Source organism: Scardinius erythrophthalmus (assembly GCF_964197995.2).
Source record: "Scardinius erythrophthalmus genome assembly, chromosome: 5".
Taxonomy (NCBI): domain Eukaryota; kingdom Metazoa; phylum Chordata; class Actinopteri; order Cypriniformes; family Leuciscidae; genus Scardinius; species Scardinius erythrophthalmus.
Genome location: NC_138225.1, coordinates 16,277,763 through 16,300,216, shown reverse-complemented (window position 1 = coordinate 16,300,216; position 22,454 = coordinate 16,277,763). Strand labels below are relative to the sequence as shown.

General features: G+C 37.5%; 1 protein-coding gene across 2 annotated transcripts in view; it reads left to right on the top strand.

The window, feature by feature from the left end:
• abca2 (ATP-binding cassette, sub-family A (ABC1), member 2) overlaps window positions 1-22,454 on the top strand; it is a 61,949-nt gene that overhangs the window by 6,455 nt on the left and 33,040 nt on the right. The window contains exon 2 of one of the 2 annotated variants that reach the window (XM_081365565.1): window positions 15,400-15,493. In XM_081365565.1, the coding sequence (XP_081221691.1) occupies window positions 15,400-15,493 (94 nt within the window). Of the gene's footprint in view, window positions 1-15,399; window positions 15,494-22,214; window positions 22,305-22,454 lie in introns of those variants that run through there. The other variant, XM_081365560.1, reaches the window with a different exon arrangement.

Here is a 22,454-nt window from a genome sequence, read left to right as displayed (position 1 = left end):
GTCTTTAAAAACTTTATACTTTTTAAGAAATGTAACATTGAATAGGCATGCACAATATATTGGTACCATATGATTACCTTGGCTTTGTTATCATTTAATGCTTATGTAAAATTCAAGCAAATGTAGCAAATCTAATAAAAAGAAATGTTTCTTGTGCACCAAATTAGCAAATTAGAATGCTTTCTAAAGGTTCATGTGATCCTAAAGACTGAAGTAATGGCTGCTGAAAATTCAGCTTTGCTCTAACGGGAATATAAAAAAAGAAAAAATACATGTTTGCATACTAAATTGTGATTGGTCTCTTTTGTCCTGCATTTCCGGAACCACACAGCATCTGTACATTGCAAAGGCACTGTTATACATGTTATATAAAACATTTATACACCACGACAGAAATCAAGAGAACCACAAAATGTATGCAAGACCTACGCCAACAACCTTCCCTAAAACTTTAGCATGGTGTTGTTGGTTTGCGAGCACTGGTATTTGCAAATCTAGTTATTATTTATGCATGCGCAAGATTATTAACGTTATTAGATGTAAATGGTTTGTGTGGAAGACGTGCATACATTGAACTGAAGTGCAAAGTAACATTTACTACAGTAGGATAATTGTGTGACATGAATGTTATTAACATTTTGTGTAATAATGGAGCTTTGTGACTCATCCGTCGGTTTCATAAAGAAAAAGCAGCTTTGAAAATGGCATCAATGTTCATGGACAGTTTATATCATAGTGATCTCGTCAGTAGAAAGCAGTGCTCATTGATGATTATCTGCTTATGGAGTAAGTGGGGCGCTGAAAGTTCCTCATGTCCAGTGATGGGTGTCCTGCTAGCCCAGCATAGCTCAGACAGCCTGCTGAATTATTGAGACCTCTCCATGCTCCTGGGAGAAAAGCAGCACTGGAGGAAAATTGGATGAAATAAACATGAGCTGGAGGAGAAAGGGATTGAGGGAGAGAGCGACAGGAGGAAAGTACTGTAATGGTCGGCCGTTCAGGAGGAACAGGACTTGAGTAGGAGAGAGCTGATGGACGGAAATGTCTTTTGCCACTGCGGCACTGACAAGCGAAAGCCAATGACGTGAGTGCTGGAGCGAGAGAAGGGACTGTAATGAGGACAGGTAGGGCACTGTGTTAAAAGAGGATCCAGTGAGAAAATAGAGGTATTAGAAAGAGTGTGTTATAGGCAAAAGGTGAGGAGAGACATAAAGGAGACATGAGATGAGATGGAAATGGAATGAATTGAGACTGGAAAGAGGGATTGTGGAGTACAGGACTCGTGAGGCAATCCTTTCATTTGAAAAGCCTGACCCTTAAGCCCCTCAATGTGTGCCCACCTTAGTTGAATGACAATATGTGTCCGGAGTCAGGGACGGGCCCTCTTAAATGATAATTATTGCAGCAATGTTCACCTTGTAAAACCAAGCTCAGACAGGGAGCCATAAATTGGGGCAAAGAGAGAGAGATGGAGAGAGCCGGGTTAGTTCTGGATCACAAGTTTTTCACCAAAATAGTTCTTTTTCTCATGCCAGAACATGGTGTCTGTGAACCGGCCCATATTTCCACTGACTTCATTTTTATGTAATCACAAGCTATTTAAGATGGTAAAAATATTTACAATGTGCAAATAAGGAAGTTATGCTCTAAAGTTTTATATTCCGTGTCATAGATTTGTTTATATTCCTAACCCTACTGTGAGCAGGAGTTAGTGATCCAGGAGTTAAACTAAAAAGCAATACATTTTGCATGACACATCAACTACCCAACCTATTAAAGTTCTGATAATATTTTTAATAATATTTCCTCATTCTTCTTGTGTAATAGTACTTCTGAAAATGGACGATGCATTAGATGAATATACCAAAAATAAAATGTCTTATAACATAAAATGTTATAAATGTATTTTCCTGTTTGAAGCTGTTTGTAATCTATTAAGTGACATAAAAAAAAAAAATCCCAGTTATCTTGTGTGACAGTTCAACAACAATACAGAATTCCAACCCTTTTTCATTGATACATTTGTCTTTTAAATGCTTTAAAACGCTCCTCATTCACTGTCACCTGCCCCAGTTCCTGGAAAATGCAGGGAAAAGCGTCCATCAAACAGTGTCACGGAAGTGTCTTATTGATCTGTTTTTGTTCGATTTTTATGATGGATATCAAGAGTGTATGTGTGCATGCAGTGTGTGTTTAAGTTCCTTCCATAGATGGCTCTTCTCCTAGTCCTGCTGTGTGAGTCACCTGTTATCTGTGACAAAGAAAGAAAGTCTGCTCATGTGGATCTGTTTACAGTTGCAAAATGAACAGACTGCTTTATTTCCTTAAAGTCAGCATGAAATCAAACTGAACAATTATTGTGTTTTTATGGAATTTTGCAGTATTTATTAATTTGCTGAAGTGTTTGCTGGTTCGACACGGACAACCTTTAACTCAAATGAGATCACAGCAGTAGCAAACCATGATCCAAAATGAAATGATCCAAAGATGCAATCAATTCCCTATGGACAAAATCAAGCCTTGTCCTACATTTAGTTCGAGAAGCTGTTTAACTCGGATATGCGGAAAAATAGCAAAGAAAAGACATTTGCTACTTCTGTTTCAAATCTAAACTTTCGCATTATCAAATAAATGTGCCACTTCATTCATTTTTTAGGATAGTTTTAATTTAATTTTTTGTTAATATCAAAGAAAATATCATTATTCATTTTACGTTCCCTTATGTATCCACCATGGGGAGTGTGAACTCGACTGGTCTCTTCACTCACTCGCTCTCAAGAACACTACTTCTCTTTTCCCACAGCTTAACTGCTCTTTCAACTCTTTTCTTCCTTTCTTCTTGCTGCTTTCACATTCTGTCTTTCCTCCTCGCCCTCCTCATGAGGAATAACAGCGTGTGTTCTTATTGAAATGAGGTGCAATTGCTCTCAGCCTGAACTAATTTTGTTCTCATGTATAAAGCATTTCATGAAATATTTACCACTTAGAAAAACATAAAATATTCAGCTATTATAAATGCTCCTTTGCACCTTAATTTGCCATGCAAACTTGCTAATACCTCTGAGACAATAAGATAAATACAGTATTAGAAAGACAGCAGAATTGGTGACAGTCTTGAACAATCAAATGGATGTTTCTTAACTGTTTTGATAATTTTTTGCTATTTATGCTTTATGATATGGGCTTTTCAATAATTAGTTCCACTGCTGATATGATAGACATGCAGGATGGCTTGGTTGATATTTCACTCGTGCATTTGAATGATATAAAACAATTTAAGATTAGAAAATGCAATATACATGCACATTGCACAATTGTTAACATTTAAATGAAATAACTATGAATTACACAATATTTAATCAAAACTGTCTAATAAAACGGAAAATTATAGATTTTAGATTAGATATGCTTCTATTTGGTCCTTGATGTAGTAACCTGTTTTTTTTTTCTTGTTTTTTTCTTCTTCTCATTTTCTCCAATAATTTGTGTGTATGTTTTAGTACTAAGTAACTCAATTTAAACAGAGAGTACTACAGTCTTATCCAAACCTTTACAGATCTGGTAGGCTTGAACGTGTTAAGGTGTTCCCAGAAGGCTTCTATTATTGTCGGCTAGTGTTATTCTTCCCAGGCATCACGCATCAAACACTGAACTAATGAATCATGATATTCCTGGCCCACTCGCACTCTACTGCCGACTGAAATATCAAAAAAAATTCTGTTCTTTTCTCTGCAGAGGGTGTTTATGTGCCAAGATGTTCCCCTTTCACAGCCCAGCACTTAGAGATAGAGAGAACAGAGAGAAAGAAAACTGCAGTTTCCCTTTAATCAAGTCAGATGCAAGGTGAACACACTGAATGGAATTAGAGGAGATGAGAGAAAGAGAGAAGGGACGAGGGAGGGAGATTACCAAGTCAAAAAAGAGAAATGTTATAGGAAGATGGTCTATTTTGTGGGTTTGTAACTGATCCTGTCATCTTCGATTCACACTCAGTATCCTGGTTGTAAGATGATACATTTTCTCAGGAGCGTCATGTTGGTGCAGGTGTAACAGGAGCACAATGGTACTGTAACTGCCCACTGTGTCCGCAGCCTTGGTCTGCCATCTTATCATTATCAATGTTGAAAACAGTTGTGCTGATTAACATTTTTGTAGATACTTTTTTTCAAAAGTTAAAAAAACAGCATTTATTTAAAATAGGAATCTTTTACAGCAATGAAAATGTATTTACAAGCTAGTGTACAGTATGTTGTATATGCCATCTTGAAATCCAGGTACCTTATTGAAAATCAACCAGGTGTTGTGTTATTGAAAATCAAAGAAAAATAAATAAATAAAACAAATGCCTTTACTGGCGCATTTTATCAATTTAATGCATCCTTGCTGAATAAAAGTATTAATTAAAAAAAAATTATATTTTAAAAATTGCTATTTTGACTGTATCTTTGATAAAATAAATACAGCTTTTGTGCACATATATAACTGAATGTTATAAATGTTATAAACTGAATGTTAGTGTATACAAGCATGAAAGTTGTTTAAACTAGTAGTTCTAAAACTAATAACCATGCTTTTTTTAAAGAATGGAGATAAAATTCACACTGTCTATTTGCCAAAACATAAGCATATACTAACAATTAATTTCTCTATTGAGTAAATGAATTGATTTTTTTTTTAGGAATCCGACAGTTGTGCTCTATTCTGTTATTTCCAAGTCAGTTGGATCCTATATGCCACCATTCAATTAAATGATGCAGCTCAAAGTGAGAATTTTCTTATTAGGCTTACCTTTCTGTGGTTTAATTTGTGCCTATGACAGCTGCTGTCTTCACTGTTGTCACCTTCATGCACTTACAGAGTGGGAAACAGTCTTAAGGGAATAATGTGTCAACAGCACAGAGGTTACAGACACAAACCGGAACATTGTGGTTGACTTCCCATGGGCAAAGAAAGATAGTTTGGACCTGTCTTCAGCAGTCAGTGGCCTACAGAGATGTCTTGGACATTGTTCTTTTTTGGGAGTAGATGCTAGGTCATCTAGGGTTTAGTATGTAAGCAACTTTAGTAAATTTCCAATAAATAAACTCCAATAAACTTTTTTTCATTTAGGCTACATGAAAATGGCGTTTTGGGGGCCTGAAAATGCAACCTTTAAAGTGTAAGTTTTTGAAAACTATATCATTGTCGTCTCCATGCAAAAAAAAAAGAAAAGAAGAGAATTTGTGAAACCGGTGATTTCATGCGAATTATGTTTTAAGTCTAGAGGCGCGTAGTGTTAGTTACATAGTTTCTTTACAAAGTCACATCGCCAACTACTGGCCTGGCAGCGTAATACAGCTTTTTAGTCGTTTTCGTGGATCCTTGTGAACGGGGATCGTTTTGACGGCGTTGTCATCTGTACGTGAAAAAAGCAGCGGAAAAACTTTGCCATATTTAGTACATCGTTGTCATGTAAAAACACCCTAAAAATGGGCAGCTTTTAGGTTCAAAATGAGTTTCAAAAACGTATATTATTTTTGTCTTTGACCTTTACTTGCTTCAATATGGAAAGGTTATGGTGAAGTCCAAAATCCTGTTCTCACTGTGAATGAATCATGTGAGGACATATTGTACGATTGCGCTCATTATCGCAGTGCAGCCTACGCTCTGCAGAGCGCACAGCCGTTAGAATAAAAATGCTAACTGCTCCATTTACTAGAGGGAACTATTCTGCCCTCCAAGAGACTCCTACATGAGACGATCTTAAGTTCTGCCTGATAGAGGGATTATCTCCCATCCTCAGTGGCTTTAAAGGACGGAGAAATGGGAGGAATGTGATTAGGGACGACGAGAGAACTTAAACTGTCTGCAATCTCAAGAATGCCATGTGGGAGAGACTAGGGCAGACTTTTGTTTTATGCAGAAATGAGGCCTTGAATTGGAGAAGGAGAAAGAAAAGAACTAATAATTGCTTGTATAGAAAAATGGTGACGGAATAAGGATGAAGAAACGAGTGAGATTTGTGAATCCTTTGAGATTCCACCATACTGTCTTTGTGTGCAGTGCTTACCAGTGCTCGGGACGCTACTTTGAAACTAGCTTGCTAAGTTACAAGCTACTTAAAATTCAATGTGCTGAAGTCAGGTGACTCTTTTGAAAAAGTAGTTTAGTAACACTACACTACATTGAAGATATTTAAAGAGATAGATCACCCTAAAAAACCCTTTCCAAACCTGTATGACTTGCTTTCTTCTGTGGAACACAAAAGAAGATAGGCTACTTTGATTGAATTTTGGTTACCTTTGACTTCCATTATATGGACAACACTGAAAAAAACACTGAGACATTTCTCAGAATATAATTTATTTTTCATACAGGTTTGAAACAACATGGAGTGAACAATGTCAGAATTATTTTTGAGTGAACTGTCCCTTTAAGAGTGCAATGTTGTAAAGAATACTGTTCAGGGACTTGGAGCTACTCAAATGAAACAGTGAATTGCCGTTTTAAAATGGTTTATTCAAATGAACAGTCCCAATGAACCAGTTTGCTAAAATGAGTTAGATTCAGAGTGTTCTCAATTATTGCCTAAGCTCATTTTTGCTTTATACAATGTGATGTAATGACCAGCAATGTTGCAATGTTGTCTCACTAAACCACTACTTCCTGAAACAAATGGCTTGTTACTGGAAAGCTATACACTTTATTGAACAGCTGAGTTACTTAACACTAATGAAAAATGTAGTTACGTTAGTTCTGACAACCCCGCTTTTGTTTGTTCCATATTAAAACAGAAAAAAACTGGATTGTGCCAAATGAAGTTGGAGCTTTTACTCCCTCATTCTTTCTCACTAAGGCTGTTTGTCTTCCATTTTCTTTCTCTCTTTCTTGTTCCTTCTGTTTCAAGAATCTTTTTCAATGTAAAAAAAAAAAAATCAGGCTGTTTATTTGCAGTACATGAATTTTTGAATGATGAAAATCAAGTTTTTTGGTATCTTATTTCTGTTTGTGTTTAATGGTTTTATTGCCACATGTTTCTTGCATGTTGAAGTCCTGCAACATGTCATGCATCTTGTGACAAACTTTGATTTCCACTTTCCAGGTAAAAGTTTATTTTTATTTTTATTAAAGATAAAGATTTTTGCTTTATTTTCATTTAAAGTCTCTGGACATTTACACTAAGGCCCACAAATAACAATTTTTAATACAGAAACATGCTCATTTTTTTAACTTTTATACCTCATTGACTCTTTTTAAGCAGTGTTTTTTTTTTTTTTTTACCTCACTATCCTTTTCTTTATCTTGTTTGCTTTTTCTCCCATCCTTTTTCTTAGTAAAATTTTATTGAACTGCTATAATCTGAAAAAGAGTTGAGTCGAGGAGTGTTTAAAGGTTATGAGTTTGATCAGGTCTACTACAGTAGATTACAGCAGCTGTGTCATCGGCAGGCTCCGGGCCTTGAGCTCCGATAAGCTTTACATGCCTATTCATCTTCTCTCGGCCGTGCATAATTTATGACAGGATTGACATGCTGTCATTTGCCCCTTATCGCTTTCTCTCTGAAAGGAAGCGGCACAGTCGAGTTCTGTTTTCCCCTTTGCCCTTTCTCAGACACCTGTTTTAGTACAAAAGACTGAATGCCCACTGGACATTTATGAATGGCTGCTTAATTTTTTATTCTCTTTTCCAATGTTTCATGCTGTGTATATATACTGTGCAACCTGTCACTCACATGAAATCACAGCATTAGCAAATGACAACGATCCAATCAATTCCTGATGGTTTAAGTAAAGTCCCGCACTACAATGTTTCGACAAGCCGTTTCTCTCGCATATACATCACTTTTCATATTATTAGAGATGCACCAATATTACAATTCTGGCCCATACCAATAAATGGCGATATGAAATATATTAGTAGATTATTTAAATGCTACATAAGAATTTAGGCATCACAACATTGAATGAAAAGTATACATTTATTTTGAGATTTGCTATTGATTACTTTTACCAGTGTCAAGGGTATTTGCGGTTTAATTTAGTTTTGGTTAGGACTCATTGTTTCTTGAGGGTGTAATTTGGTGTAATTTTATTAGTTATGTCTCGTCCTTGGTATACTTGTAGAAATATCATGCAAAATATTACAAGGGTTTATTGTCATTATTAGGTTTACCTACATAGAAACTGCTTGCAGATCCCTACAAAAAAAGTTGTTCAGGAAATTCGTTCATCAGTTATTTGCATTATGTGTGCTATCTTGCTTTGTGGTCGTGTTGAAATACGGGAAGCATGTCGTAAAGCTAGTTAACAAATATAAAATACACCACCCACCACTGACCTGTGCTTAACCCTTCCTCCTCTCTCTCGCTCTCTCACTCTTTCTTTCCCTCTCTTAATCTCTACCTCTCTCTTTCATTCATTTTGACTCCCACTCTATTTAATTCACATGCACAATGATCCCACAGAGAGATTACATACAATTTTAAACAACATGTGTGTAAATGTCTTGTCTGATTCCACCTCTTTTCTGACTCCTGCTTTCGGAAGCTTTTTATAGTTAATGGGCTCATCTGTAATGATTCTCTCAGTCATTACACTGAGATGAATTAGCAACTGGAAGAACACGGAGGTTAATTAACCTTTAAATTAGGCGAGCCGTTTTCTGTAATGCTGCCATCTGTGTAACTGGCCGCTAGATAGGGCCAGTGCATTTTCACATATGCAGTATTCATATACGGTTTTGCTTTCAACATAGACCTATATATATTTTTTACACTTTTCTGAGCAAATATATCTGTAGGATTTATACCTTTTGTTAGATTAATCAATTCAAAGCGGCTCTGTCAAAATGAGGTTTCACAAATCTTCCCCAGAAATGGCTGAGCAAACACTCTTCTAGCTCAATAAAGACAGGGGAAGCACAGTCTTGCCTTTGTGAGTAACAGAAACAGGATCTCTGAATAGAGCGTAACGTCATAGTAGATGAAGAACAGAGTCTTTTCAGAGTGATACCTCAAGCACTGCTGTGTGAGAGGTGAGCAGGATCACAGGATCAGGAGGATCGACCTTGAGAGAAACCACTCAGTGCCTCACTCTTTTTTTTCTCATCGTCTATCATGGATAACATTAATATTAGGAATGCACCAATATTACAACTCTGGGCCATACCGATAAATTGCAATCTTAAAGACGCCATGAGACCAAAGTTGTGATAGTCTTTTCTTCCATATTGTTACATATATCTGAGTGAAACTGCTTCTTCAACAAGAAAAATTTAGGGTGGGACTTGATTTTGTCCATAGGGAATTGATCGGATGGTTGGATGAATTAAAATGAATAAAAAAAAAAACAACGATGTGCACAGATAAATTTATAACATTTATTTAGGCTATTTTACATTTATAATAATACTGCAATATTCCTTAAAAACAAGAATTTTGAATTTATTGTGACTTTTAAAATACTACTTTTTTTCTAAATATATTTAAAATCTGTCATTTTAAACTAAAACCATTTTAAATGTTACAAGTGAATTTAGGCTTTGCAACATTGTAATGTACAGTGTGAAAATGGATATTCATTTTGAGATTTGCTAATGATTACATTTAACAGTGTTATTAAATTAGTGTTTTAAAATATCAACTTTAAGAATGCATTAGATGCTGTTAATCTGAATGTAAAAATAGGGGAGATGAGCATGTGCAATTAAATATCCAATAGCTGTGTATTTCCAGTATCATTATTATTAGAATACCATTATTAAATAATAAAAAATATTTAATATCAGCCAACAATTGAAGGTCAGCCGACAATGTACTGCTATCTCGCGCATCCCTGGTGAATATTATTTTATTTTATTATTTTCGGTTATGGTACGCTCTAAAATATTTTTCATTGGCTAGTTATTGTTCACCATGAATGCTTTTACATAGTAAAATGTGAGCGCTAGATAGGGCGATAACATCAATCTACCCTTTGAGGGTAAAAGCCTTCAAACCTCAGGACATTTTAGGACAGATTTATTGGAGACATTTGTATATTAAGCCTAATCTTTTAAAACCATTAATTCCAAGGATTTCTAGCTGACGTACAAATGGAAATCCACTCGATCCCACACATAAAATGATTTTAATCCTTATCCAGTAATCACAAACAAAAAGAAAAATCATTGGTGAAAAGGTTTGGTAACCCTGGTGGGTGTTTAATTTCAGAAAAAGTTTTGCAAAGGAGCTTGTGGTACAAATCTCATTATTACTGACTAAAAATACAAGATACACTTGCTAAAAATGTTAAAGCTGTTTAAACTTTAGCTTTTAGCACATTATGTACTTTATTAATCACTACTGAATGTGTTGTTGTACTGAGGTTGAGCAAACCCACTAATGTTTTGGCTTTCTTTCTTTTTTTGGAGACTGATTGAAATGGGTTCCATTTTCAGATAAACTTTAATGATCTGTGCTCAGTGCCTGAAATATTATATCCGTGCATGCATCATCTAGTTTTGTTATTCAAATGAAAAGCAAAGCATGTTGTATCGAGATCCCTTGTCTTTTGATGCTGTCTGGCTGGAATTGCTTCTGTATAACCTGCTTGGAATGGAAATACAGCAATGTCCCAGTGAGTCTCGGGAGAAATATGTCTATAGCCTGGAGCTGTTGCGTATTAACAGAGGGGGAGATGGGTAATCAATCCAGTGTGAATGACCACAGATCCATTCCTCAAACCCTGGCTGCCTAGAGCACGAGGGTAGAGTCGAGGAACGAGTAACTGCATTACACCTTTTAGATGAAGCGCATTCGACACACTTGCCATTAATTAATCTTACTCATTTTAGTTCAGTTCAGATTTGTACTGGGCTTCTAACAGTCACATTTGTCTTGTAAAGCACCTTTAATTAAAGTAGTTGGATGCCTAACGCCCAAGTCTTGCATAATAAATGTAACAAATGTTTTGGACAGTGGTGCTGTTACCTCCATTTTAAGCAATAAAGACCCCCTTACTTGTGGTAAAATCACTGAAACGCACAGACTTTCTGATCACACACAAGATTATAATTACAAAACATACCCATTTCAAAAACACCGATCGCACGAACACAAACACAAACAGCGCTCAGTGTCTCGATCCCAGGCGACTGTGGGGCCTGTTTGCGTTTGTTGGTTAGAATGTAATTATGAATGCTAAATGATGTTTTGTGCATGTGAGTTTTATCTGATTATGCGAGCTCCGTTCATATGAGATTTCTGGGGAGAGACAGGCAGAGCAAAGAGAAGATAGATTTTTCAGAGGTGTATATGGAGGTATATGAGACGTTCTTCAGTTCTCGCACAGTAAAAGCAATTCCATTATCTCAAATTTACTTGACAGAAAACCTCATATCTCTCAGCATGCATTGTTATTGGAGGATAAGTGTTTTAGCTTGCGTTATTTGCCTGTCGGTTGGTGATGGATGCTGTGCTCGGTGGGCAGCGGCACAAAGATGTAATTCAATCATTGGGTGAATGGAAAGTGTGTTTTAGCTGATAAAGTATAAAGAGTGGACAGCTGAAAGACACTGACTAGACTATTCTAGTGCATAATGGTGCCTGGGTGTGTATTTTTAACTAGAAGTGTTATTGCACTTATGCACTGTGTGGGTGGGCATAGTTATATACATACTGTGTGTATACACACACACACACACACACACAAACACACACTGTGAGTACTGTACTTAAGTACACTTTTTGAGTATCTGTACTTTACTTGAGTATTATTTTTTTCTGGAAACTTTTTACTTCACTACATTTGAAACACAAATACCGTACTTTTTACTCCACTACATTTCTGTCAAGGTCATTGAGTAGAAAGTAGTAACGTCAGTCAGGGGATGATTTTGGTTTTAGGGGTTGCATTTTGGTTGGAAATGAAAGTCGGGTTGACATTAGAACCCGACTGATGTTGGTTTCTGACGTCAACACGATTTTTATTTTCAACCACAATTCAACGTCTGTCCAACGTTGGAGATTAATGTCAATCTGACGATGGATTCTGACATCAACCTGATTTTAATTTTCAACGTTGGGTTTGGTTTTCTAAATGCGAATTTTGTCATTGTTTTGGAGCACACTAGCTTATAGATAACAGTAAGGCTAACATAGTCATACTAAAAGCCAAAAAAACGTTAAATGGGGCAATATTTGAGGGAACAGCCATTTCAGGGTGTCCGAGTGCACTTATTCAATCTCACATCCAATCCCACTACTGGAACTGTGTTCTAGAAATAAATTTGATATTGATATGAGGGTAGGTAGGCAGACATAGATTCAGGCATAAGGTACTGTAAGAATTACATACAACAATAATAAAACAATGCATTGACATTATTTTTAACTTTTGATACTCAAGTACTTTTAAAAATGAGTACTTCTGTACTTTTACTTAAGTAAAAATCGGTCTTCACAACTTTTACTTGTAACGGAGTAATATTTGACTAGTAGTATCTGTACTTTCACTCAAGTAAGGAAGTGTACTTTGTCCACCTCACACATACACACACACACGCATACATACAGACACACACACATGCATGTTCTAAATATCATATGAATGTGGAATGAATATCAGCACTCTGCTCTCTCATTCAATTAGAGAATTGGATCTAACTGCAATATAATAAGATTAGATCAAATTAGACCAATGACAATAGACGCTTATTGTACGTCCTCATTTAGATAGCTAGGTAAAAGTGTGCATGTGTTAAATAAAATTACAGGCTGATTCTGTGTAATGCTTGTGAGAAGTGCTATTAAACAGATACAATATCTCCATAAATAGTAGAAAAAACAACCTCCAACATACAGTGTAAAACTCATTGTGAGTTGAGATTCAACTCAAATGTTTGTCTTTGCCTCTTCTATGAGCCACAGGACTTTCTAACAAAAAGAAAACAAGCTCTCTTTGGCTGGTGTGCACACCCCCCGTGCTCAGCTCCGAGGGTCTCGTAAGCGAAGCTTTGTGTGTCATGTCAGATGTGGCTTTGTGTATTGTGAGAGATGCATGTAAAAGGAGCTTCTTGTTTGTTGTGACCTTCAGAAATGGCAGAGATGCATGGGGAGAACGTACAACAGCGAGGGAAAAAACTCTTCACCTTCTCTTGTCACTTGTCAACAAGACGGGATGTGGACTGAGTGTTGTTGATGCTGTGCTGCAGTGAAAGACACATTGTGGGATGCCCTTAGACACTGATCTGAGATCAGCCTCTCTTAGTCGAGCACAGACGGCACCTCACGCATTTGTAGTGGGAGTGATAATAACAGGCTGATCTCAGTTCAGCTATAACCATGTGAGTTTCTAGTCAGTTTAACCAACAGCTTATTTCTGGCTAACCTCTGGCTAACTTCAGTTCAGATTTGTCTAAAAATGAGACTCCTGCAGAGAGAGAGAGAGAGAGAGAGAGAGAGAGAGAGAGAGAGAGAGAGAGAGAGAGAGAGAGAGAGAGAGAGAGAGAGAGAGAGAGAGAGAGAGAGAGAGAGAGAGAGAGAGAGAGAGAGAGAGAGAGAGAGAGAGAGAGAGAGAGAGAGAGAGAGAGAGAGAGAGAGAGAGAGAGAGAGAGAGAGAGAGAGAGAGAGAGAGAGAGAGAGAGAGAGAGAGAGAGAGAGAGAGAGAGAGAGAGAGAGAGAGAGAGAGAGAGAGAGAGAGAGAGAGAGAGAGAGAGAGAGAGAGAGAGAGAGAGAGAGAGAGAGAGAGAGAGAGAGAGAGAGAGAGAGAGAGAGAGAGAGAGAGAGAGAGAGAGAGAGGAGAGAGAGAGAGAGAGAGAGAGAGAGAGAGAGAGAGAGAGAGAGAGAGAGAGAGAGAGAGAGAGAGAGAGAGAGAGAGAGAGAGAGAGAGAGAGAGAGAGAGAGGAGAGAGAGAGAGAGAGAGAGAGAGAGAGAGAGAGAGAGAGAGAGAGAGAGAGAGAGAGAGAGAGAGAGAGAGAGAGAGAGAGAGAGAGAGAGAGAGAGAGAGAGAGAGAGAGAGAGAGAGAGAGAGAGAGAGGAGAGAGAGAGAGAGAGAGAGAGAGAGAGAGAGAGAGAGAGAGAGAGAGAGAGAGAGAGAGAGAGAGAGAGAGAGAGAGAGAGAGAGAGAGAGAGAGAGAGAGAGAGAGAGAGAGAGAGAGAGAGAGAGAGAGAGAGAGAGAGAGAGAGAGAGAGAGAGAGAGAGAAGAGAGAGAGAGAGAGAGAGAGAGAGAGAGAGAGAGAGAGAGAGAGAGAGAGAGAGAGAGAGAGAGAGAGAGAGAGAGAGAGAGAGAGAGAGAGAGAGAGAGAGAGAGAGAGAGAGAGAGAGAGAGAGAGAGAGAGGGGAAATGATGCAGGGGGAAATGTTAAGATATGCAGCTTTTCTGCGGTATTTTGCACACGCACACTTTAAACAATGTGCCTGAAAGCGTTTGACATCTCCTTCCCACCACCTGCTGTGGAGTGTGTGTGTGTGCGCAATATCTTTCATTTCTCCTCCACCTCTTTTAATAATCGTTGGAACGGGCTGTTTGGAAGCTCTAGCAGGTGTGTTAGCCAACCCACTTGAAATATTGCATGTCATGCAAACTCTTAAATTGGCCAGGCCACCAGTCTGTATTTACTGGATCAGTCCCTGACACTGGACTCAATCAGTTGGCAAGGCTTAACAATGAGATTTTTACTGCTTGTATAATTAATTTATTCCTCTGATGGCAGAGTTTTGTTCAGTCTTCAATGTCACACGATCTTCCAGAAAGCATTATAATATGCTGATATTAGAATTGGTGCTCTTCATTGTTAAAAACAGTTGTTCTGCTTAATATTTTTGTGGAAACTGTGATACATTTTTTCAGTATTTTTTTTTTTTTACTTGTCTTAAACTCTTGAATAGTACAGTATTTTCTTTTATTAATTTGCTTTTTTGTTTTTTGTTTTCTTTACAAGAAGAAAATGTGTTAATAAGATGGAAATGATTCAGATAAAATGCAACTATTAATTCATTGAACAATGGAATATGGTGCAACTCATTACTGATTAGTTTGTAGTTTTTAGCATATTCTTACTGATGCTTTCAAGGGATAATTTCAGAAATTTTTTTAACAACACTTCATCTATTTGCAACAACTATGTAGAATGCAACAGAAAACCAAAGCACAATAAATGATTGTTCAAGCTCAATTAATGTACAGATTTCAGTGTACATGCAAAACTGTCCAGAAAGGGCAAGTCATTTTTCAATCAACTGGCCTGAAGCTCTCTCACACTGGCCCCCGAAATTGAGCAGGCCATCTTTATTGACCCCTAGTTGAACTTTGTAACACTCCAGATGTTCAACCAAAGAGTTACAAAGTTGCAACCAACCATGCAATATAAATGTTCATAACCTCCAGCCACTGCAGCCCATGTGGCTTTCATAACCTGTTTCTCTTTGTTTATCTCTGCAGTGGGTTCTTGCATTTGAGATTTTCATCCCTCTGGTGCTTTTCTTCATACTCCTGGGCTTGCGGCAGAAGAAGCCGGCCATTCCTGTGAAAGAAGGTAAGTTTCATGACAGCAGAGAGGGAGAAGAACAGGAGTAGGGGGTGAAGTAAGGAAGGAAAAGTAAGGTGGCTCTTACCCCAACCCAGCTCATTCTTGCCCTCCAGTGGTCAGATCACTTCTTTTGTTACCTGGGTGTTACGTTCCCCTACCCGTCTAGGGGTCGGGAGGGGAGGTAACAAAGGAAAAAGCTTAAAATGTAAAAAAAAAATAAAGGAGGAAGGCGAACACACACTTCAATCCTCTGTCCCAGAGTGAAGATGATACCAGATACAATCCACTAACTAATTTAGGGAGGAGTTCTAACTAACCTAAGAAAGGATAAACAAAAAGAAATAAACAACATAAACTCTTAAATTTAAGGTTCTTTTGATGTTCACATATCCACTGTAATAATGTTCTGTAAGTGTGTCTGAATTAGTTAGACTGGGTCCTCTAGCCTTTATCTGTAAATAAGGGGAAAGTTCACTCAAAAAAATTAAAATTCTGTCATTATTTTCTCACTCGCATGATGTTCCAAACCTGTGTGTTTCTTTCTTCTGTGGAACACAAAAGGAAATACTTTGCAGAATGTTCTGGCTGTTGTTTTCTATACAATGACAGTGAAAGAAGCTGTCAAGCTTCAAAAAAGTAGCATAAATCTTCTGAAGTTATACAATAGATTTGTTCATGAAACACACAAATATAAATTATTTGCTTAAAGGGGTCATATAATGGTACATGCACTTTTGTTGATTGTACTGAAATGTGTGTTGGCAGTGCCTGTACACAACCATCATAAAATGATAAAAATCCATCCAGTTTTTTTTTTTAAATCTCCTTATATGTTTTCCCCTCTCTCAAATCAAGATCGGACACCCCTCCCACGATTGTTGATTGACAGCAGCTTTCAACACAGACCCGCCCTCGCTTGTGAGCAAGCTGTCATCATAGTCCGCCGTTGTTGATACGCTGGAGCACTGTCTATGAGCAGAACAGCATCTAAGCGAACACAGCAGTCATTTTGATGTTCCTAAATCCGTACAGCTGAAGACGCAGTGGCTGAGTTTTGTTTTCGAAGGGAATATTCCCCACGTTTAACGTCAATGCTTTCATGTTTGCGCGAATCATTTCACACACCAGACTGCTTTACAAACGAGGGTCAGTAACGTTATAAAGCTGGTTTTGCTAAGAAGCTGCTCCTGAAAAAAGGATTGGTACCAACTATTCGTGTTCCTGCTGCACCTCCAGAAGAACTGAAGTTAGTGTAACGTTTTATTAATCTTTATATTAATCTTTGCAAATCGCTAGCACGCTTCACGATGAATGCGGCTAAGGTATACACTCAGGGTACATAACGGCATGTTTTCTATGTACGACGTTCTCAATATAATTCATAATCCAACGTTTATAATGAACAACACATTATGGTTCTTGTGTTATTATTACAAACGGTGTACTCACAGAACAGAGGGGCGGGGTGAGCAAAGCTCATTATCATTTAAAGACACATGGACTTAAACGGCGTGCTGAAAACAGAGCTGTTTTTGACCAGGTAAAAAATTAGTGTTTTCTTACAATACTAATGAGAATTTTTAATTAAAGTATATTACAAACTTTTAATTTAGACCCTAAAGAATCATATTGGCTTGTACAAAAATGGCATTATATGACCCCTTTAAAAATATGCTCTCTGCCATAGCTTCTCATTCAAATTGCAGCCAATTCAGCAATAATTCTTAAACTTCCATCATGTGGAAAAGAGTAAATATTCTGCCATCTCCTTTTGTGTTCCACTGAAGAAAAGAAATTCATACAGGTTTGGAATGACATGAAGGTGAGTACACGATTTAAAATTTTTGGCCGAACTATCCCTTTAAGTGTTGTTTGTGGTATATGATGATGATTATCCATTTTTCTGTGTGGTTGCATCATACAACTTTGCCAATCTGTCATTGATTGCAAAGATTGTTTGGCTGTTAGACAGAGCTTTAGACATGTATTTTTCTTTTACAGAACACCCTCATTTGTATGTCATCACAATGTCTGTTATTTTCAATGCTGAAATCACACCATGTTTTGTTTTATTTTTGCTTCTTTCTGTTATCTGTCCTCAATACTTTATCTCTCTCTCTCTCCTCCTCTGTCTTTCATTCTTTCTTTCTCATGCATGTTCACTGCATGCTGGACCAGTGTGTAAGTCAAAAAGTTTTTGTGTGTGTGTGTGTGTGTGTGTGTGTGTGTGGCTAAGTTCTTAACTCTTTTGGGTTTGTGGGATCATTCCACTATGTGTCCTCTAATTGTGAGTGTGTGCTTTTCCGTGGACTCTAACGTGTTTATTGTGCTGTTATTGTGTATTTGTCATGTCAACTGTTTCATGCATCAATCTAATGGTAAAAGGGCTCCAGCAGTATGTGCACACCTGGTGCTTTCCCAAATGTTAACACACACAGCATAAGAAAATGAATAACACTCACTGTGACATAACCAGGCGTAATGCATCAAGATTCCAGCAAGTGTGTGTGCGTTCACACTGAAAGTGTAAAAGCTGTGTGATGCATCAAATCAAATCCAGATGCATCCGTTTTATGTTTTATCATCAGAGATTTTTCATACAAACAGCCACAATCAATTTCTTTAAAGGGGACATATCATGCTAAATCCACTTTTTTAGCCCTTAAATGCATTTTGTTGTATATTTGGAGTGGTTAGAAGTACAGAAAAGTTGAACTTATTCCCTTCAGGTGCTTCGTTGATATCTTTATTTTCTGTTTTGGTCCTATTTTTCAACCTGTTCAAATTTTTCTATTATCTATGACGTTTTGTGAACTATTACGTCACAGTATTTGCAGCGGAACTGCCAAATAAGGACATTGACTTCCGGCCCAACACTTTGAGCAATCCGCCATTTTTATTTCTCGCTGCAATTTTGTAGTCCAAGCTAAAAGATGCAGAAGTTACGAGAGGGTAAGTTAAAATGTTTGGTTGTTGGATGTAGTAACTCACACGCTTCATTACACCGTCTAATGTAGATGAACTGCCACGCTTGTGAGCAGAGAGAGAGAGAGACCCGATCGCGCGCGCACACTCTCTCTCTTCGGAGCCAGGCGAAAGTGTAAACAAGCCTTCACCGTCTCCAAACTAGACGCTGTCTTGCTCTCTCTCCCTCGCACATATTAATCAAATTAAATCGACACGATGGTAAAAGGTCGGAAGACCAAAGTTTCATGTGTAAATACAGTATACACACCATTGCGATACATCCATATGAAGACGTTGTTCTGCAGGTTCGTCGTCTTCATTTTCATCTCGCTCCGGCTCTGACTCTGGCTCGAACATGTAAGGCTGGCTGGACAAGGCTTCCGTTGTTGACATTTTGTTAATAACGTGTGAATAAAACGTTTCTGTGCCGCTAGATAATCGTATCTCTGCTATCAAACTACAAAAATGGCCGAACAGGGTGGAGTTTACCCTCTACAACCTGGAGAGGGGGCGGGGTATGAAGTGTCTCAATTGTATTTAAAGAGACCGCACCAAAACGAGTTGCTCTTAGACGCACATCAGAAAAGGGGTAGAAAAGGGTCCTGTGGAGCTATAATAATGAGGAATTCAGACCCAAGCATTGCAGTTCCGCTTTATATAGACTACAAATGTATGATTTATATGTAACAATTTAAAAGCATGATATGTCTCCTTTAAGGCTCGTCCATGTTTGATGTTAAATATAGTGCTCACCAAAAGTTTTTAAATGGCCCATGTTTCAAAGTGGGGTTTTGGACAATATTGGCATAAATCCTCCATTTCTTGTCATAAATGCAGTAAAGTATCTTAACTTAATGTTTTTCTTTTGCATTACATGGCAATATAAACATGTCAGACATGCGCCTTTTTATTGATTTTGTTTATTAAACATTAAATATTTTATTAAATAACCATTTAAAATTCTTTAAAAAAAATTTTTTTAACTCAGCAAGGATGCATTAAATTGATCAAATAGATTTCTTTTTAATAAATGCCATTCTTTTGAACATTCTATTTATCAAGGAATCCTGAAATAAAACAATTAAAAAACGGGTTCCACAAACAAATATATAGCAGCACAACTGACTTTCTTATACTTTTGAAGGCTGGAGTAATGGCTGCAGAAAATTCAGCTTTGCCATCAGTTACCTATTAACCTTTTATGCAAATCAGTTACCTTTTAAAATATAATAAAATATAAATCCCCCCCATACCTGAAACCCTGCTTACCGACCCCAAACTTACGAACGGTAGTATGTGTTTTCAAAGTTTGTGTTGTCCATTTTTAATGCTAAGTATTCACAAAATTGTAAGAATTTATGCTGATATTGTCAAAAGGCATTTCAAAGAATTGGGCATTTTCAAACTTTCAATGGGTGATTTTCGCCCAATGATTATCCCGTGTGAACGTGGCTTCCCATCACAATTCTGCAGAGATGGAAAGTAGTAGGAACAGGAACTAGGATTAGCATAGCTTTTTTATGGCTTGCCATTTTATTGCGTCACGCCTGGGGTAAGAGGTTTAGGTGTTGGGCCCCCATATGTCTCTGAACACTAACATAATCCACAATCCACTGTGAATAAAGGATCTGTTTTACAACAGCACGTTATTCAAACATCTTGTCCTGATGATGACACATCTGTGCTTTCCTCAACCAATGAGCTGTGATTTTAATTGTCAGACACTCTCTCTCTCTCTCTCTCACACACACACACACACACACACACACACACACACACACACACACACACACACACACACACACACACACACACACACACACACACACACACACACACACACACACAGACAACAAAGCCCACACAGCCATCAGGTTATTTCCCCGGACTGATCTTTGCTCTTTTAATCCTCAGCTGTGTTTGCGGAGCGGGTAGCAGATGTCAGATATAAGAGTTAGGAAACCGAGGCAATAAACATAACTACCTCTTGTGAGCAGACAACCTGTCACTGGAACAGCAGAAATATAACATGCCTCAGTGTCAACGTCAATCGAGGGACATTTTTTGCAGAGTCGACAGGTGCTGATGCCGAGCATTGTTTAGCTAACGCTGCTGCTTCTGGGCGAAAGCGCCGTGGGGTCTGGTGGCAGAGCAGGCGACGTTGGACGAGGATACCAACTCTACAGGCCACACGCCGCAGTGACAAAACACTTAAGGGAGGAAAAAGACTCAGCACTTCCCATTAAGTAACCTTCTAGGTCCCTTCGTCAGTGCCAGCTGCCTCATGTTTGCATTTCAGGCAAGGCTGCCAAAGTGAATGGAGGCGAAAGCTGAATCTGAATTGACTGATGCTCTAATGGAGGATCACATTTCTCTGAGCCATTCATTAACTAAGGCTTCATTAAATAATCTCAGCAGTTATAGGCCTAATTTAGTAATTAGCAGTTCAATGCAGGGCAAAGTCGTAGTAAGGGATTGTTTTTATCAGATAATTGCCATCTGAAAGGTTGTAGTAGCCTAAATTTCAGCAAGTGAATTGTGTCCTATTGAACAAATGTTATCAGGCATTAATGTTATGGCTTTGTGATCATTGGACAAACTAGATAAAAAAAAAAAAACATGTAATCCAAATTCACGTTGCCGTGACCATTGTTTAGTGCTTCGTGCACATGCTCCAAATACATGGTGCTCATCAGGGAGACGCAGGTTTGGTCTTTAAGTCACCTCAGAATAATTGTATTTATATGATAAGCTCACAACAACACTGTCATGATGTTGTTTTAAGTCCCGACCGTTGAAGACATGTCAATTAAAGTATCATAATGGAAGCAAGTTGGTATCGGTCATAAATAAACTGTTATGAATTTTAGTTATGAATTTATGAATGTTAGTTATGAAGTTATGATTGTTAACTGTTGATAAAGAAAAGTGATATAGGCTACACTATCATTCAAAAGTTTGTGCTCAATAAGACTAAAAATAAATGAATAGTTTTATTCAGCAAGGATGCATTAAATTGATAATAATATAATAAGACTATATATTACAAAAAGAAATCGGTTTTAAATAAGGGCTGTTCTTTTGAACTTTCTGTTTATCAAAGAATACTGAAAAAACGTATCGCAACAGTTTCCAAAAAAATATTAAGCACCACAACTGTTTTTTGTTGTCAACAAATATAAGCTGTGTTTTTATAATAATAATAAATAATAATAATAATATTAAAAAGAAATGAGCACCTAATCATATCTTGGAGTAATTTCTGAAGGATCATTTGGCACCGAAGATTGGAGCAATGATGCTGAAAATTCAGCTTTGACATCACATTAATAAATTGCATTTGAAAATATATTAAAATAATAAGAAACAGTTATTTTTAGTTATAAACTGTATTTTTTTATTAAATAAATGCAGCCTTGGTGAACATAAGAGACTTCTTTCAAAAACATGAAAATACTTCTCATTTAGGTGACATGATAAATGCATAAAACACCAAATGTGAATCTTTTTCTCTTTATTTTGTTGGTCTAGTGCTGAAAAGCTTCCTACCTCTTTTATAAAATATAAAATTGACTCTGGTTGGAATAAAATGCATGCAGGGACTCGCAATACAGAATTATGCTTTCTGAATTAGTCATTTCTCAGGAGGACTTGAAGGAGCAAATGAGCCCTGGTCCATGGTTGTCACTCCTGCAGTGTTTGTGGCCTTTGAGAAACAAATATAATCATTTACCCTTCCCTAAAATTTGACTCCATATCAAGTGTGTTCTGGAGCAGCTTGTCATGAGGAAGTGAGTCATCTAAACACTGCTGTTCGTTCCTGTGTTCGATAAGACATGACTGGCTGCATGTAGGTGTAGAAGAGCTGTGGTTTTTTTTTTTCTCTCTGCTTCAGTGACAGCTTGTCCAGTCAACCTGTAATAAATTAAATAATGTGAAGGCCTCTTGGAGTTTATCAAAGCGATATGACATCTGAAACCCTCTCTGACCCCGTGTTTGC